General features: G+C 39.4%; 2 protein-coding genes across 4 annotated transcripts in view; one reads left to right on the top strand and one right to left on the bottom strand.

Annotated features, from left to right (window-relative positions):
• The window catches only part of adgra3 (adhesion G protein-coupled receptor A3), a 40,616-nt gene extending 37,721 nt beyond the window's left edge, over positions 1 to 2,895 (bottom strand). The window contains exon 1 of one of the 2 annotated variants that reach the window (XM_034676594.1): positions 1,862 to 2,895. In XM_034676594.1, the coding sequence (XP_034532485.1) occupies positions 1,862 to 2,046 (185 nt within the window). In that variant the 5' untranslated portion in view covers positions 2,047 to 2,895. The remainder of the gene's footprint in view (positions 1 to 1,861) is intronic. The other variant, XM_034676596.1, reaches the window with a different exon arrangement.
• Positions 2,896 to 4,832: 1,937 nt separating this feature from the next.
• gba3 (glucosidase, beta, acid 3) lies at positions 4,833 to 10,615 on the top strand. Of its 2 annotated transcripts, none has more exons than XM_034676999.1 (5): positions 4,833 to 5,220; positions 6,441 to 6,665; positions 7,470 to 8,272; positions 8,744 to 8,877; positions 9,474 to 9,644. In XM_034676999.1, exons 1-5 carry the CDS (start codon positions 5,142 to 5,144, stop codon positions 9,535 to 9,537), a joined length of 1,305 nt encoding a protein of 434 aa, XP_034532890.1. In that variant the 5' UTR covers positions 4,833 to 5,141; the 3' UTR covers positions 9,538 to 9,644. The 2 variants fall into 2 exon arrangements, with proteins under 2 accessions (XP_034532890.1, XP_034532889.1); XM_034676998.1 differs by having other exon boundaries at positions 4,837 to 5,220; positions 8,744 to 8,867; positions 9,474 to 10,615.
• The last annotated feature ends 307 nt before the right edge of the window (positions 10,616 to 10,922 follow it).

Consider the following 10,922-nt stretch of genomic DNA (forward strand, 5'->3'; position numbering starts at 1 on the left):
TCTGATTGAAATCCATGTACTTAAAGTTTCTAAATCTATGAAGTACTTTAAGTGAATGCAGCTTGTGGTAAACAGGTCAAAACATGCACACCCACTCAACTTACCAGACAATCTTCTCGCTTTCTTTCCCTCCCTGGAGTCTATTATTTGCTTTCTGCTCCTGCACCCTGCCCTGGTATTCTCAGATCCCCCCCCCCCCCCATCACTCATCAACACCACAAAGCACAAGTGCACTGGGTGCACGGCTTTGAGTTTCTGGCTTTTAGCTAGTTATATTGATGTGTGATTCCTGACTTCAAAAGCTATACAAAGAACTGATACATCAGAGGAAGACACATAGTTACTTTACCCTATAAAGCTAAATCCATCTGGACTATCTTATTGCACACCAAGTAAGATGGGCATGTTTAGTTTACAAGGCTCTACTTTATCTTGAAAAGCTGTAAAGTTAAGGATCACAAAAGCATGTGCAAGTCTAGACAATCCATGCTATTTAAGTGTTGAATTTACAAAACCTCAAAAGGTGAATAAAGATGTTCATATAGGGCATGTCCAAAGTACGGCCCGGGGGCCAATCATGGCCCAAGGTCCATTTAATTATGGCCCCAAGCTTCCATCTTAAATGTGCTATAGCACAGATATTAATCACAGTATTCTGAATCATCTGTACATTTGCAGTTTCTTTCACGTGCACAAACAAACCTAAAGTCAATCCAGAAACGTCTCAAAAACTTCATATGGACTACTAAAGCCAAAGCTCTGGATATTCTGCAAGAATATAATTCGGAGGAAACACACAAATTCTTAAAGTTGACAGATTTTTCAAATTGATTTTTTTATCATGATGTGATAATGTTCTTGATGAACACTAAAAGACAAGATCAAAATTATGAAATTGTGCAGAAAAGGCAAAATTTGGAGAATAAAAAGAGTTCAGAATGCAGGACAAGAATTATTAAGTTCTTAAATTGTTGTCTGCTGGTCAGAAAAGTCTTAAAAACAACATGCCCGACCCTAATGAAAAACTTATTGCACCCCATTGACAGATGGATGGAAGGGTGATTGGAAAAATGGGTAAGATAGATAGATAGATAGATAGATAGATAGATAGATAGATAGATAGATAGATAGATAGATAGATAGATAGATAGATAGATAGATAGATAGACTGGACTTGATAGACTGGATAGAGAAAAAGATGTTTGCGTGGATATGAAGATGAATTGGTGGATTGATTGTTGAATTGGGATGGATGGGTACAATAAATGGATGTATAAAGATAGATACAAAAGATAATTTGTTGGATGGGTGGGATGGGTGGATAGATAAAACTTTCCGGGTCCAGGTTATTTGAAAAAGTCACTACTTTTGTTTTCATGTTTGCAGATGAGGAGACCAGCTTCTTAAATTGTTGTCTACTGGACAGAAAAGTCTTAAAAACAACATAAAATAGAAGTGTGATGAAATCCAGATCATGTTTCTGCCATAGAAAAATAATTATACAATATTTTTCCCACATTGCCCGACCCTAATGAAAAACATTTTGCTCCAGAAGAAGATAAAGTTTGCTAATGTTCACGTGGTTTGTGGAGAACTAATGACTACCTGATTTATTGAGAAAAAATGTAAAATAATTCATGTATAACTTTAATGATTCCTAAGTCTCAGTGGGAGCCAATGGCCCGGAGATATTCTGACAACATCAAATTAGTCCCTCTTTGAAAAAAGTTTGGACACCACTGATGTAGAGGAACACACTCTCAAGACAACAAGTTGACTGTAAACAGATTGAAGGTACAGGATTCATGACTTTCCACAATAGCTTGATATGAAGCAATAAGATGCATGTATGTATACTCACAGCGTGAGCGTCCTGTTGGGGAACGAGTCCGGGGGTAACACCTGATGGAGCTCCATGTTGCTGCACACCACCTTCCCCTCGTTTTTCGAGCGTTCATCATATGATTTGCAATCAGATGATACCGCCGAGCCTGCCCCGCCACAGAGCAGCAAAACCACAAACAACTGCAACAGATCCACCCTCATTTTCACACACGACCACAGAACCGCTGCAGCATTGGCAGAGAAATGAATGTTTTGATACTAAAAACAGGGCAGATGTTGTAACTAACACTCGGCAGCTCTGTTATGAACAACACGTCTTAAATCCAGACCAGGTTAAAGACACACATGAGACCTTTTCCAGCATCTTGTTTGGCTCAAGTGAGCCTTCCTCCTCCATTTCTCGCAGGGCTTTCCCCTTGCTCAGTCCGACGGAAAGAGATCCCCTTCTTTGTTATCAAGCGATTCCTTTATAATTCCCTTTCCATGCTGGCGTTGTGTTCATTTCCTTCAACACTCCTGTGCCTCAGTTTTTAAAAGCTGCGCATGCGAGCTGCTTGGTAAATAACTTATCCAGGAGGTTTCCTTTGTTGCTCCTAGCGTGGGACCGATTCACAGTGTTGTCTTTTCCACATGAGACGGCTGTTTTATTCCCAGTGTATCCGCAGTACGTTCAGAAAATAAAGGCAAGCTTCTCTTTTTCAAACACTTACTTTCATTTCCCAGTACTTTGGTATGTAGAAGACTAAACGAGAGGGAGGAAACTTTCCCCCTATCTTTTTTCCCAGGCACCAACAGGAAATTACTTTAAAAAAAACAGACAAAAGCGCTTACAACAACGAATTTAAGTTCCAAATATGCTAAAAATGCTCGAATAACACTCCATTAAAAACTCGCTGTCGCTTGTAAAAAAATATCCAATGAGTTGCTGTTTCTCTTGTAGCTCCAATGTGTCTTTATAAAGTGTTCAAAGCAGTTCTCAATCCACTGGGAAGTCCTCTTCCCATGGTCCTGCCCCGGCAGACACCAGTGTCAAGTGGGAGAAGATTAAAACCACATCCGTTTTGCTTTTCAGAATAAAGGCTCAGCTGCGGTAAGTTCGCGCACCTCTTCTTCTACTTCCGTTGGTTAAATCAGGGGTTCACAAACTTTTTTGGTTTGTGTTCCCCTTTTCAAAAACAATTTCGGTACCCCTTGTATGGCCGAGAAAAAAATTCAGGAAATAATATGGGAAATTAACATGAATAAATGTATGCATGTGGTTTTACAATGTCATAATAACATTGAAATGAAAGATGACACAAATTCTATACCTTTGTAGTGCAATATTTTTCAGAAATGGTTAAAGATTAAGGCAGCTAATACCTTTGATTGCCCAAGGAGCACACCAGTTTATTTCTGTCAAACAAGAAGCATTTCAACCAGCTGTCCATTGTTATCCTCCTGGCCTCGCTTTTATTAGCATGCAAATATATGTGATTGCTCGCTGAAGGCTGTCTGGTCCAAGCGGTTTTGCAAATGATATGTTATGAATGAATATGCTCAATTTGGAAATAGTGCCCTATTTGATGTTGCATTGAAATTAAAATGAAATGCTGTTGATAAAGTTGTTTTTAATCAGATTTCTGTTTTATTTGTTGTGATGCAACTTTTTGATTTTTTTTTTTGCATTTGTCACATACCCCTTGAGGTACTCCCACGTACCTCTAGGGGTATGCGTACCCCCATTTGAGAATCACTGGGTTAAATTAACAACAATTGAATAAAGTTGGTAGTTGCTTGAAGGCCTACTCCTCAAGTTGTTTCCATTGTCTGTCGACCTTTTAGTGTATTTCAAATTAAGGGGTTTGTATCCCATGATTCTTTGCCCACACTGTTCCTTTTTTTACCCCCAAAATATAGGTGCCAAAGATTTGTGACCCCTAATGTCCCTCAAAGTGATATAATGTGACTTAATTTAGCTGGTCTGCAGAAAGTTAGCATACCTATATGAGCATGTGGCTGTGTTTCCTATGCCTTTATGAATTGACCTACTGCTACTGATGCTATCCATAATTAACTGTTTACTAACCCTGTATAAGGCGTCATCTGGCAAGAAGAAAGGCAGAAAACTCAGTAAATTTTCTATTTTCAAGGTTTTGTTGCAAGGTTAGCTACTATTTTTACTATATTTTGTAATATAATGTGTAAAATGTACTATCTTTTAGATGGCTTAAAAAATATATTCTGGAAGACGTCTCATGACGTCATGACGGTTTGTAGGTTACTTACTCTCAATACATTGTCAACTCATAATCCTCTTATTCATTTGTTACAGCCTTGACACAAACTTCTTTCTATTTGCTATAGGCTGTACAGAAAAGCCAAGAATAAAATGTTTTTTTAATATTATAGTCAATATTTAGTTAATATGGGTGTTCTTGCCCTCTGGCAATCAATACATTTTCTTTGTTATGATCAAGTCAAGTGAGCCTCTTCATTCTATAGAAAATAAACCAAAGGATAGCATTGAAGTGATCACAGGTCGAGAAACATATACCCTCGGGCCATTATGCTTTGACCTCCACTGGTTCATTTGTTATCAGAGCATGTGTGGATTGACTCAATTTGACGAGCAACCTTTAACCTTTTTTTGTCCTCATACATAAAAGATGTCACATTGTTGCATGTAGCAGAAAGGATGAAACAGTGTCTTAAAGCGAGAAAAGTGTCCCATTTTACCACTCTCAGTCAAGGGGCAAGGGGATGTTGTAAAAGGCATTCGGAATGAAAGGAATTCCACATGTTTTATTTTCTTTAGCCTTAACATTAAATTCAAAAAAGATAATAAACATGAATTTATGTCTCGGAAAAACTACACATTAAACTCAAAGTTAAAAGCTGCCTGGGCACACAGCTCCAACTTGACGAGTTATCACGCTGGGCTGCAGCTTATTGTGCTGCTTTCAAGTGCTGCTTGGTGGATGGAGGCACCAAATTCCAAATACAGCTTTCAAGGGAAAATAGACAGCCTGAACTCTTTAAACAAAGTACTTCCTACTAATGACTTCTTAATCACAGCACTCCTGAAATTTCACCCACTACGAAGCAAAAAGTCAATTTCCCCTTCGACTTGTCATACATGTTGTGCGTAACAAACGTAATGCGTCCTAAACGCTCCATGTTGTAGTCCTTCCTGGTCGAAGAGTGGAGGATTTACGGCCGCGTTGTTATCTTTAGTGCAAGCGCAACACGTTTAAATGCAAGGTGTCTCATAGCATCGCTCTTCAAATATAACATGCAGGTGACAATACAATAACATGGCTTTAATTCAGGATGCCAACATGTTCCCACGCGACTTTGCGTGGGGAGCTGGAACTGCTGCATATCAAGTAGAAGGCAAGTAAATACAATGGCATTTATGATTCGATTCGTATAGTGTGTGAATGATAGGCTACAGTTTGGAACTTACTTTGTTTGTCTTAGCAAACTTTATCAACACATGCAGACACTATGAGGAATGGCCGTGCAGCACACTACAATTGAAACAGTGTACAAAGAGCAGGGGCGTCGTAGTGGGGGGAAAAGTGGGACTGACTACCTAGGGCCAAAGTGGGGAGGGGGGCCCTTAATGGGCCTGAAATAAAATGTGTTTTCTACTACGCTTTTCTTTTGTTTTGTTATAACTGAAATAAGATAACTAAAATTGTCTTATTAAATAAACAAACATTCAGAATTCATTTCCGGAATTTATTTCCAGCTCCATGAGATATGCGTCTCATGCCTAAAATGGGGAATTGTCATATTTTCATATAGCATCATGTGTGGCTGAATCTGATTGAAAGCAAACTGTAGGTTTTTAGAGTTTTATTTTACTTCATGAGGTTAGATTATGCCAAATAATGCCCCCTTGTTGTTAATCAACAAGTCACTTGGCTTGCAATAATCTTGTTTAAAGAGGTGGACAGTCTGAAGGTTAATATTGTAAACAAAAAAAATATATATATATTGATATTTAGCTTAGATTTGAGTGAGTTAACCAGGATAGTTTTAAGCATATGTTTTTGTTTAATGTCAATAAACCAGTATTATAGCAGCAGCATTATATTTGTAGGGTTGGCTGTGGTGATGGGGCCCACTCATATCTTTTCAGGGGGCCAAGAATACCTGGCAACGCCCCTGCCAAAGAGTCTGACACACTCACAATGAACAACAAAGGCTTCAGGATGTTTCTCAGCCATAACACTTGTATATGATTGCATTACACAACACAGGTGATCGTTGATAGTATTGTGCCCATTTCCTTAAAATGTCAATCACTCAAACCATAAGGAGTCATATCAGGGGTTAAATGCATTAGATTACAGAAGATAAACATATTCACAGGTCCACTGATGCACAAGTACCTACATCCAAGTATTCCTCTAACAGAGCATAAACTGTATTAAAAATATAGCCATAAATCTTACAGGAGATAAGCTCAAGACACTGTCACAATGAATAAAACCCACAGTGAAACTTCAGTCCCTAAAGAAACATTACTGTGATTCTTCTAATGTCATAATCCTTCACAGACCTACTTTAATGAAAATGAAACAATTGTTTTTGTGCACATCTAGGTGGCTGGCAGGCAGATGGCAAGGGACCAAGTATCTGGGACACATTTTGTCATGAGAAAGGCAGAGTGTTTGGGGACCAGAGTGGAGATGTCGCCTGTAACAGCTACGAGCTGTGGGAGAGGGACCTGGAGTGTATCCAGCAGCTTGGACTGACGCACTATCGCTTTTCGCTTTCCTGGTCCCGCCTGCTGCCTGATGGGACTACAAGACATGTTAACCAAAAAGGTACTTATCATCCCCTATTGACCATATATTTACACAGCCGCCATTTTCCTCTGATGCCATGCTGAAATGGTTTTGGAACGTCTTACAGAAGTATGAAAGAACATATTTGATAAACCACTGCTGTAAGATAACTGCTGATCATACCATTAAGCCATATCCAACTAATAATAACTCAAGAATGACTTAATGTTAACATTACTTTCCAAAAGTGTTGTAAAATATGATACAAAGAGGCAATGACAGACATAGCTTTATGGGGGAAAATAAATCTATCAGCGACCACCAGACCAACAACTAATGTTAGCATTCAACCACTGTTAGCGAATTACAGCTTTCCTATTCTATTGTACAACACAATCCAAAAGTAAGTTTGCATTCAGCCAATTTCTAGCTAAGAGTAGTGTTAGCAAGGAAGTTATTGAAGTTTTAAATCAGATGTTTTCTAATGGATACCAATTTTGTTGTCAAATATGTTGTTAAACTTGAAATTTTGAGTACTTTTCCTCTGGATTGTCAGTGTCAGTTGTCTACCAATTATCAATATGGAAACAACATTTAAGATTTGACTGATAGCTGGCATTTCTACAGAGTACTGTACACCATATCAACACTGCACCACAATATTAAAAACAATGTGCTTCCCAGCCTGAATGTGATTTCAGGACAAAATAGCTGTCATGTGATTGGGGGTATTCAGAACAATTAAATATCTGACCAAAAGAAGTCTGAATGGGACAAGTTTTTTAATGGTTAAAGTACTTTTTTTTTTCACCTATAAACAAGCATTGTTCATGTTTCCAACAGGTGTGCAGTACTACAACAAGGTGATAAATGATTTGGTGGGCTGTAATGTTTCCCCAATGGTAACACTCTACCACTTCGACCTGCCTCAAGCTCTCCAAGACCAGGGTGGCTGGAAGTCTCCATGTATAGCAAGCCTATTTGAGAGCTACGCCAAGTTTTGCTTCCAAACATTTGGTGACCGCGTCAAACTCTGGATCACTATCAATGAGCCGTATGTCTGCGCCAAACTGGGCCATGAGGATGGCATCCATGCTCCAGGGTTGAAAGAACCGGGGGTTACTGCCTACCTGGTGGGTCATAACATGCTGCGTGCCCACGCCATGGCCTGGCACGGCTACAACTCTTATTTCAGGACAGCGCAGCGGGGCTTGGTGTCTCTGGCCATCAACAGTGACTGGATTGAGCCTTTAAACACACATTGCGAAGAGGATATTGCCGCAACTGAACGCTACCTTGCATTCACTCTGGGGTGGTTCGCCTGGCCTCTGTTTGTAACTGGAGATTATCCAGAAATAATGAGATCTGCCATTGATGCAGAAAGTAAGAAATTGGGATACAACGGCAGCTCGAGACTGCCCAGTTTCTCAAAGGATGAACCCACCATTTTGGGCACAGCTGACTTCTTTGCGTTGAACTACTACACGTCTCGTAAAATCAAGCAAGGAGAAGGTTGTGGAAATATTTTGTGCATGAAGAGCGACAGAGATGCTGGAGAAGTTTTAGATGCGTCCTGGCCTATTTGCGGTGTTTCCTGGCTTGCTGTTGTGCCCGATGGTTTAAGGAAACTTCTCAAGTATATCAAGGTATATCTTTAACTACTGATTCATCCTGAAGGTTCATTTTATATGCCTCATCCTGTCTTTTAAATTCAATTTGATGAAATGTGATAAATCGTGAAGTCATTTTTCTTGTATTTTTCTCCTGGCATCAAACGGAATTGAGTAACAAGAAGACAAATGGCCTTCAACCAAACAACACTGACATTTGTTTAGTACCTTGCTATTGATTTTCTAAGCAGTAATCTCCTCTTAACACCTCCAGAAACACATTGATGCTTCATTAGTGCTGTCACATTGAATGAAACTGTTACTTTGCTGAAAGTGTTTGCAATTGCAATTTCCTGCTGTTGTGACTTGTCACAGACCATTAGTTTGAGCTTGGCACCGCTGAAATGCAGCTAAACGGCACATTGTAGACCAATCTGTCTCCGTCTGGAATGTCTGACAGCTGAGATGCCTTGTTTGACGATAATATTTTGCCCCACGACTTTGCAGGACACGTTTAAAAACCCAGCAGTCTACATCACAGAGAACGGCTTCTCTCAGGTGGGGCCGCTGCAAATTGAGGATGATCAACGATCAAAGTTTTACAAGGACACCATTATGGAAATTGCTAAAGGTAAAAGCTGGTAAATCTTCAGCTTCTAATAAGAGTTATGTCTTATGTTAATATTGTTTATGTTGTTTAAATTTGCATATACCTTCACCCCTTAATGGAGTATACAGATATCTGCTTCTGTGCACCAAGGGAAGTTTTGAGAACTGTGTCTAAAGTTTGGTGGGATATTCACTGGATAACCTGGAAAGTCTGATTACAATTTGATTACCTATTGTTTAGAAAACAAAAAAAAACTGTGCAGTAGATTCTCTCTGCTTATTAAAATAAAAGAAAAAACATATTTGTGTTATTTTTAGACCTCAGAGCCAAAGAATTAAAGCTCAAATAGATTCAAGTCGACCTTTAAGCCCCACCTTCTGGCCAATCTGTGTATTTTTTATTTCAAAGATACTGCAGGTTATCTGCCAAATTCCGGAGCTTTAATGTTTGGATCTATGGTGGTACAGAATTCATATAAGATTAAATAAGACATTAATAATATTGTGTTTAAGCCTTTGCAAGGTTGCCAATGCTGCACAATACAAAAGAAAACTACTTCTATAATTTTAAATGAATCTTTTCAAATGACAAGCATTTTCTATCATTTAACACTCTGTTTGTTTGTAGCTGTCCAGGCAGACAGGGTCGACATCCGTGGGTATTTTGCATGGACGCTGCTGGACAACTTTGAATGGGCCGATGGATACAGTGTTCGCTTTGGATTGTACCACGTGGACTTCGAGGATGAAAAGCTAAGCCGAACCATGTACCAGTCTGGGCGGGAGTACTCAAAGATTATCTTGAAACATAAATTCAGTCAGTGAAGATAAACAATAGAGGAACAGAAAGATCATGTCATTTTTGAATACATTCGACATAAACTAACAGTTTTTGCATTTTTAAGTCAAACCAGTTCAACTGGTCAACAAGGCCTCTGCTTTCTTTCGCAGAAATCCTAAATGTAAAGTACTCTTTTGTCTTCGACTTGTGTTACAGTTAAAAAGGTCAGGCTTCGGTCCAAAAAATGGGCTTACATGGTTGCCTTCACAGAAAATCTGACTTCAAGTGAGGGGAAGTGATGACATGAGCGCAGACTTGTTTCAATGGAATGCAAATTAGTATTCTGCCCTGCTTGGCTCCCAGTCAGCCTGTATGAGGAGTTTATGGAGAGGGGAGACTTCCTCGCAGCTGTAACACCAAGCTGTCACAACCACCTCAAGAGGCTGCAGGGGGATATGTATACATGCTTTGTTTTGTACAGGATTTACAGCATTATCAATGGTGGTATCCGCTTGAATAGCAACATTGTGACTTGCCTGTGTATGTGTATGCACACGGTGTATCTTGGTGTAACATGACGCGATATGACCGTCTATCTCGCATCTCTAAGAGCTTATCTTCTCCTTCAATCTACCGGTGAGAGACAGATGAATGTGTCTTTGGTACACAGCTACCATGATGAACTTCAAGACACACAGTGCATAATACCTTGCATTGTGCTCTGGAGGTTTCAGGTTGAGCGAAAGGTTTAAGTCAGTAAATGTAGTGATGCAGGGACTAATCTGAGGAAAAGACCATGCCTAAACATGGTCTGCTGAGATAACACTTTTACTTTGAAAGGGCAAAGACGAATGACAAAAAAGTACTTTGGATGCACTTGTAATAAAGATTTGGATGAAATGGCATCATGACTTCTTTGATAAAGTTACTTGACATACCAAGGGAAATAAATCACATTACACAATCTGTTTCTTTTATTCCAAAACTTGCACCCCCTTTTCTAACACATCCAAAACCAACCCTTAAAAAACATAAAACAGTCACCTCAGTATTTATAATGCTGTCAGGCTGTGTAAGGCACACTCCAGTAAGTTCAGAAGGGATGCCAGCTGAAAGCAACAGATGTCCTGCCACAGGGAAAGAGTTTCAATGCCATTTGTGTTCCCTGGGCAGCTGTGCAAACTTGCAACTAAAAGAAGGAAAAGAGGGAACAAGGTGAAAAGCCTTCTGTTGATTCTTTGTGCAGTCTGTGGTTAAGGTAGAATAATTCATATGAAGTGCTGAACAATGCACAGT

Source organism: Notolabrus celidotus, chromosome 23 (genome assembly GCF_009762535.1).
Source record: "Notolabrus celidotus isolate fNotCel1 chromosome 23, fNotCel1.pri, whole genome shotgun sequence".
In the NCBI taxonomy this organism is placed as follows: domain Eukaryota; kingdom Metazoa; phylum Chordata; class Actinopteri; order Labriformes; family Labridae; genus Notolabrus; species Notolabrus celidotus.

Coding starts and splice junctions, on each gene's coding strand:
- gba3 (XM_034676998.1), top strand. CDS start 5,142: ATGGCTTTAATTCAGGATGCCAACATGTTCCCACGCGACTTTGCGTGG. Junction 6,666..7,469: donor AAGACATGTTAACCAAAAAG/GTACTTATCATC, acceptor TGTTTCCAACAG/GTGTGCAGTACTACAACAAG. Junction 8,868..9,473: donor CATTATGGAAATTGCTAAAG/GTAAAAGCTGGT, acceptor GTTTGTTTGTAG/CTGTCCAGGCAGACAGGGTC.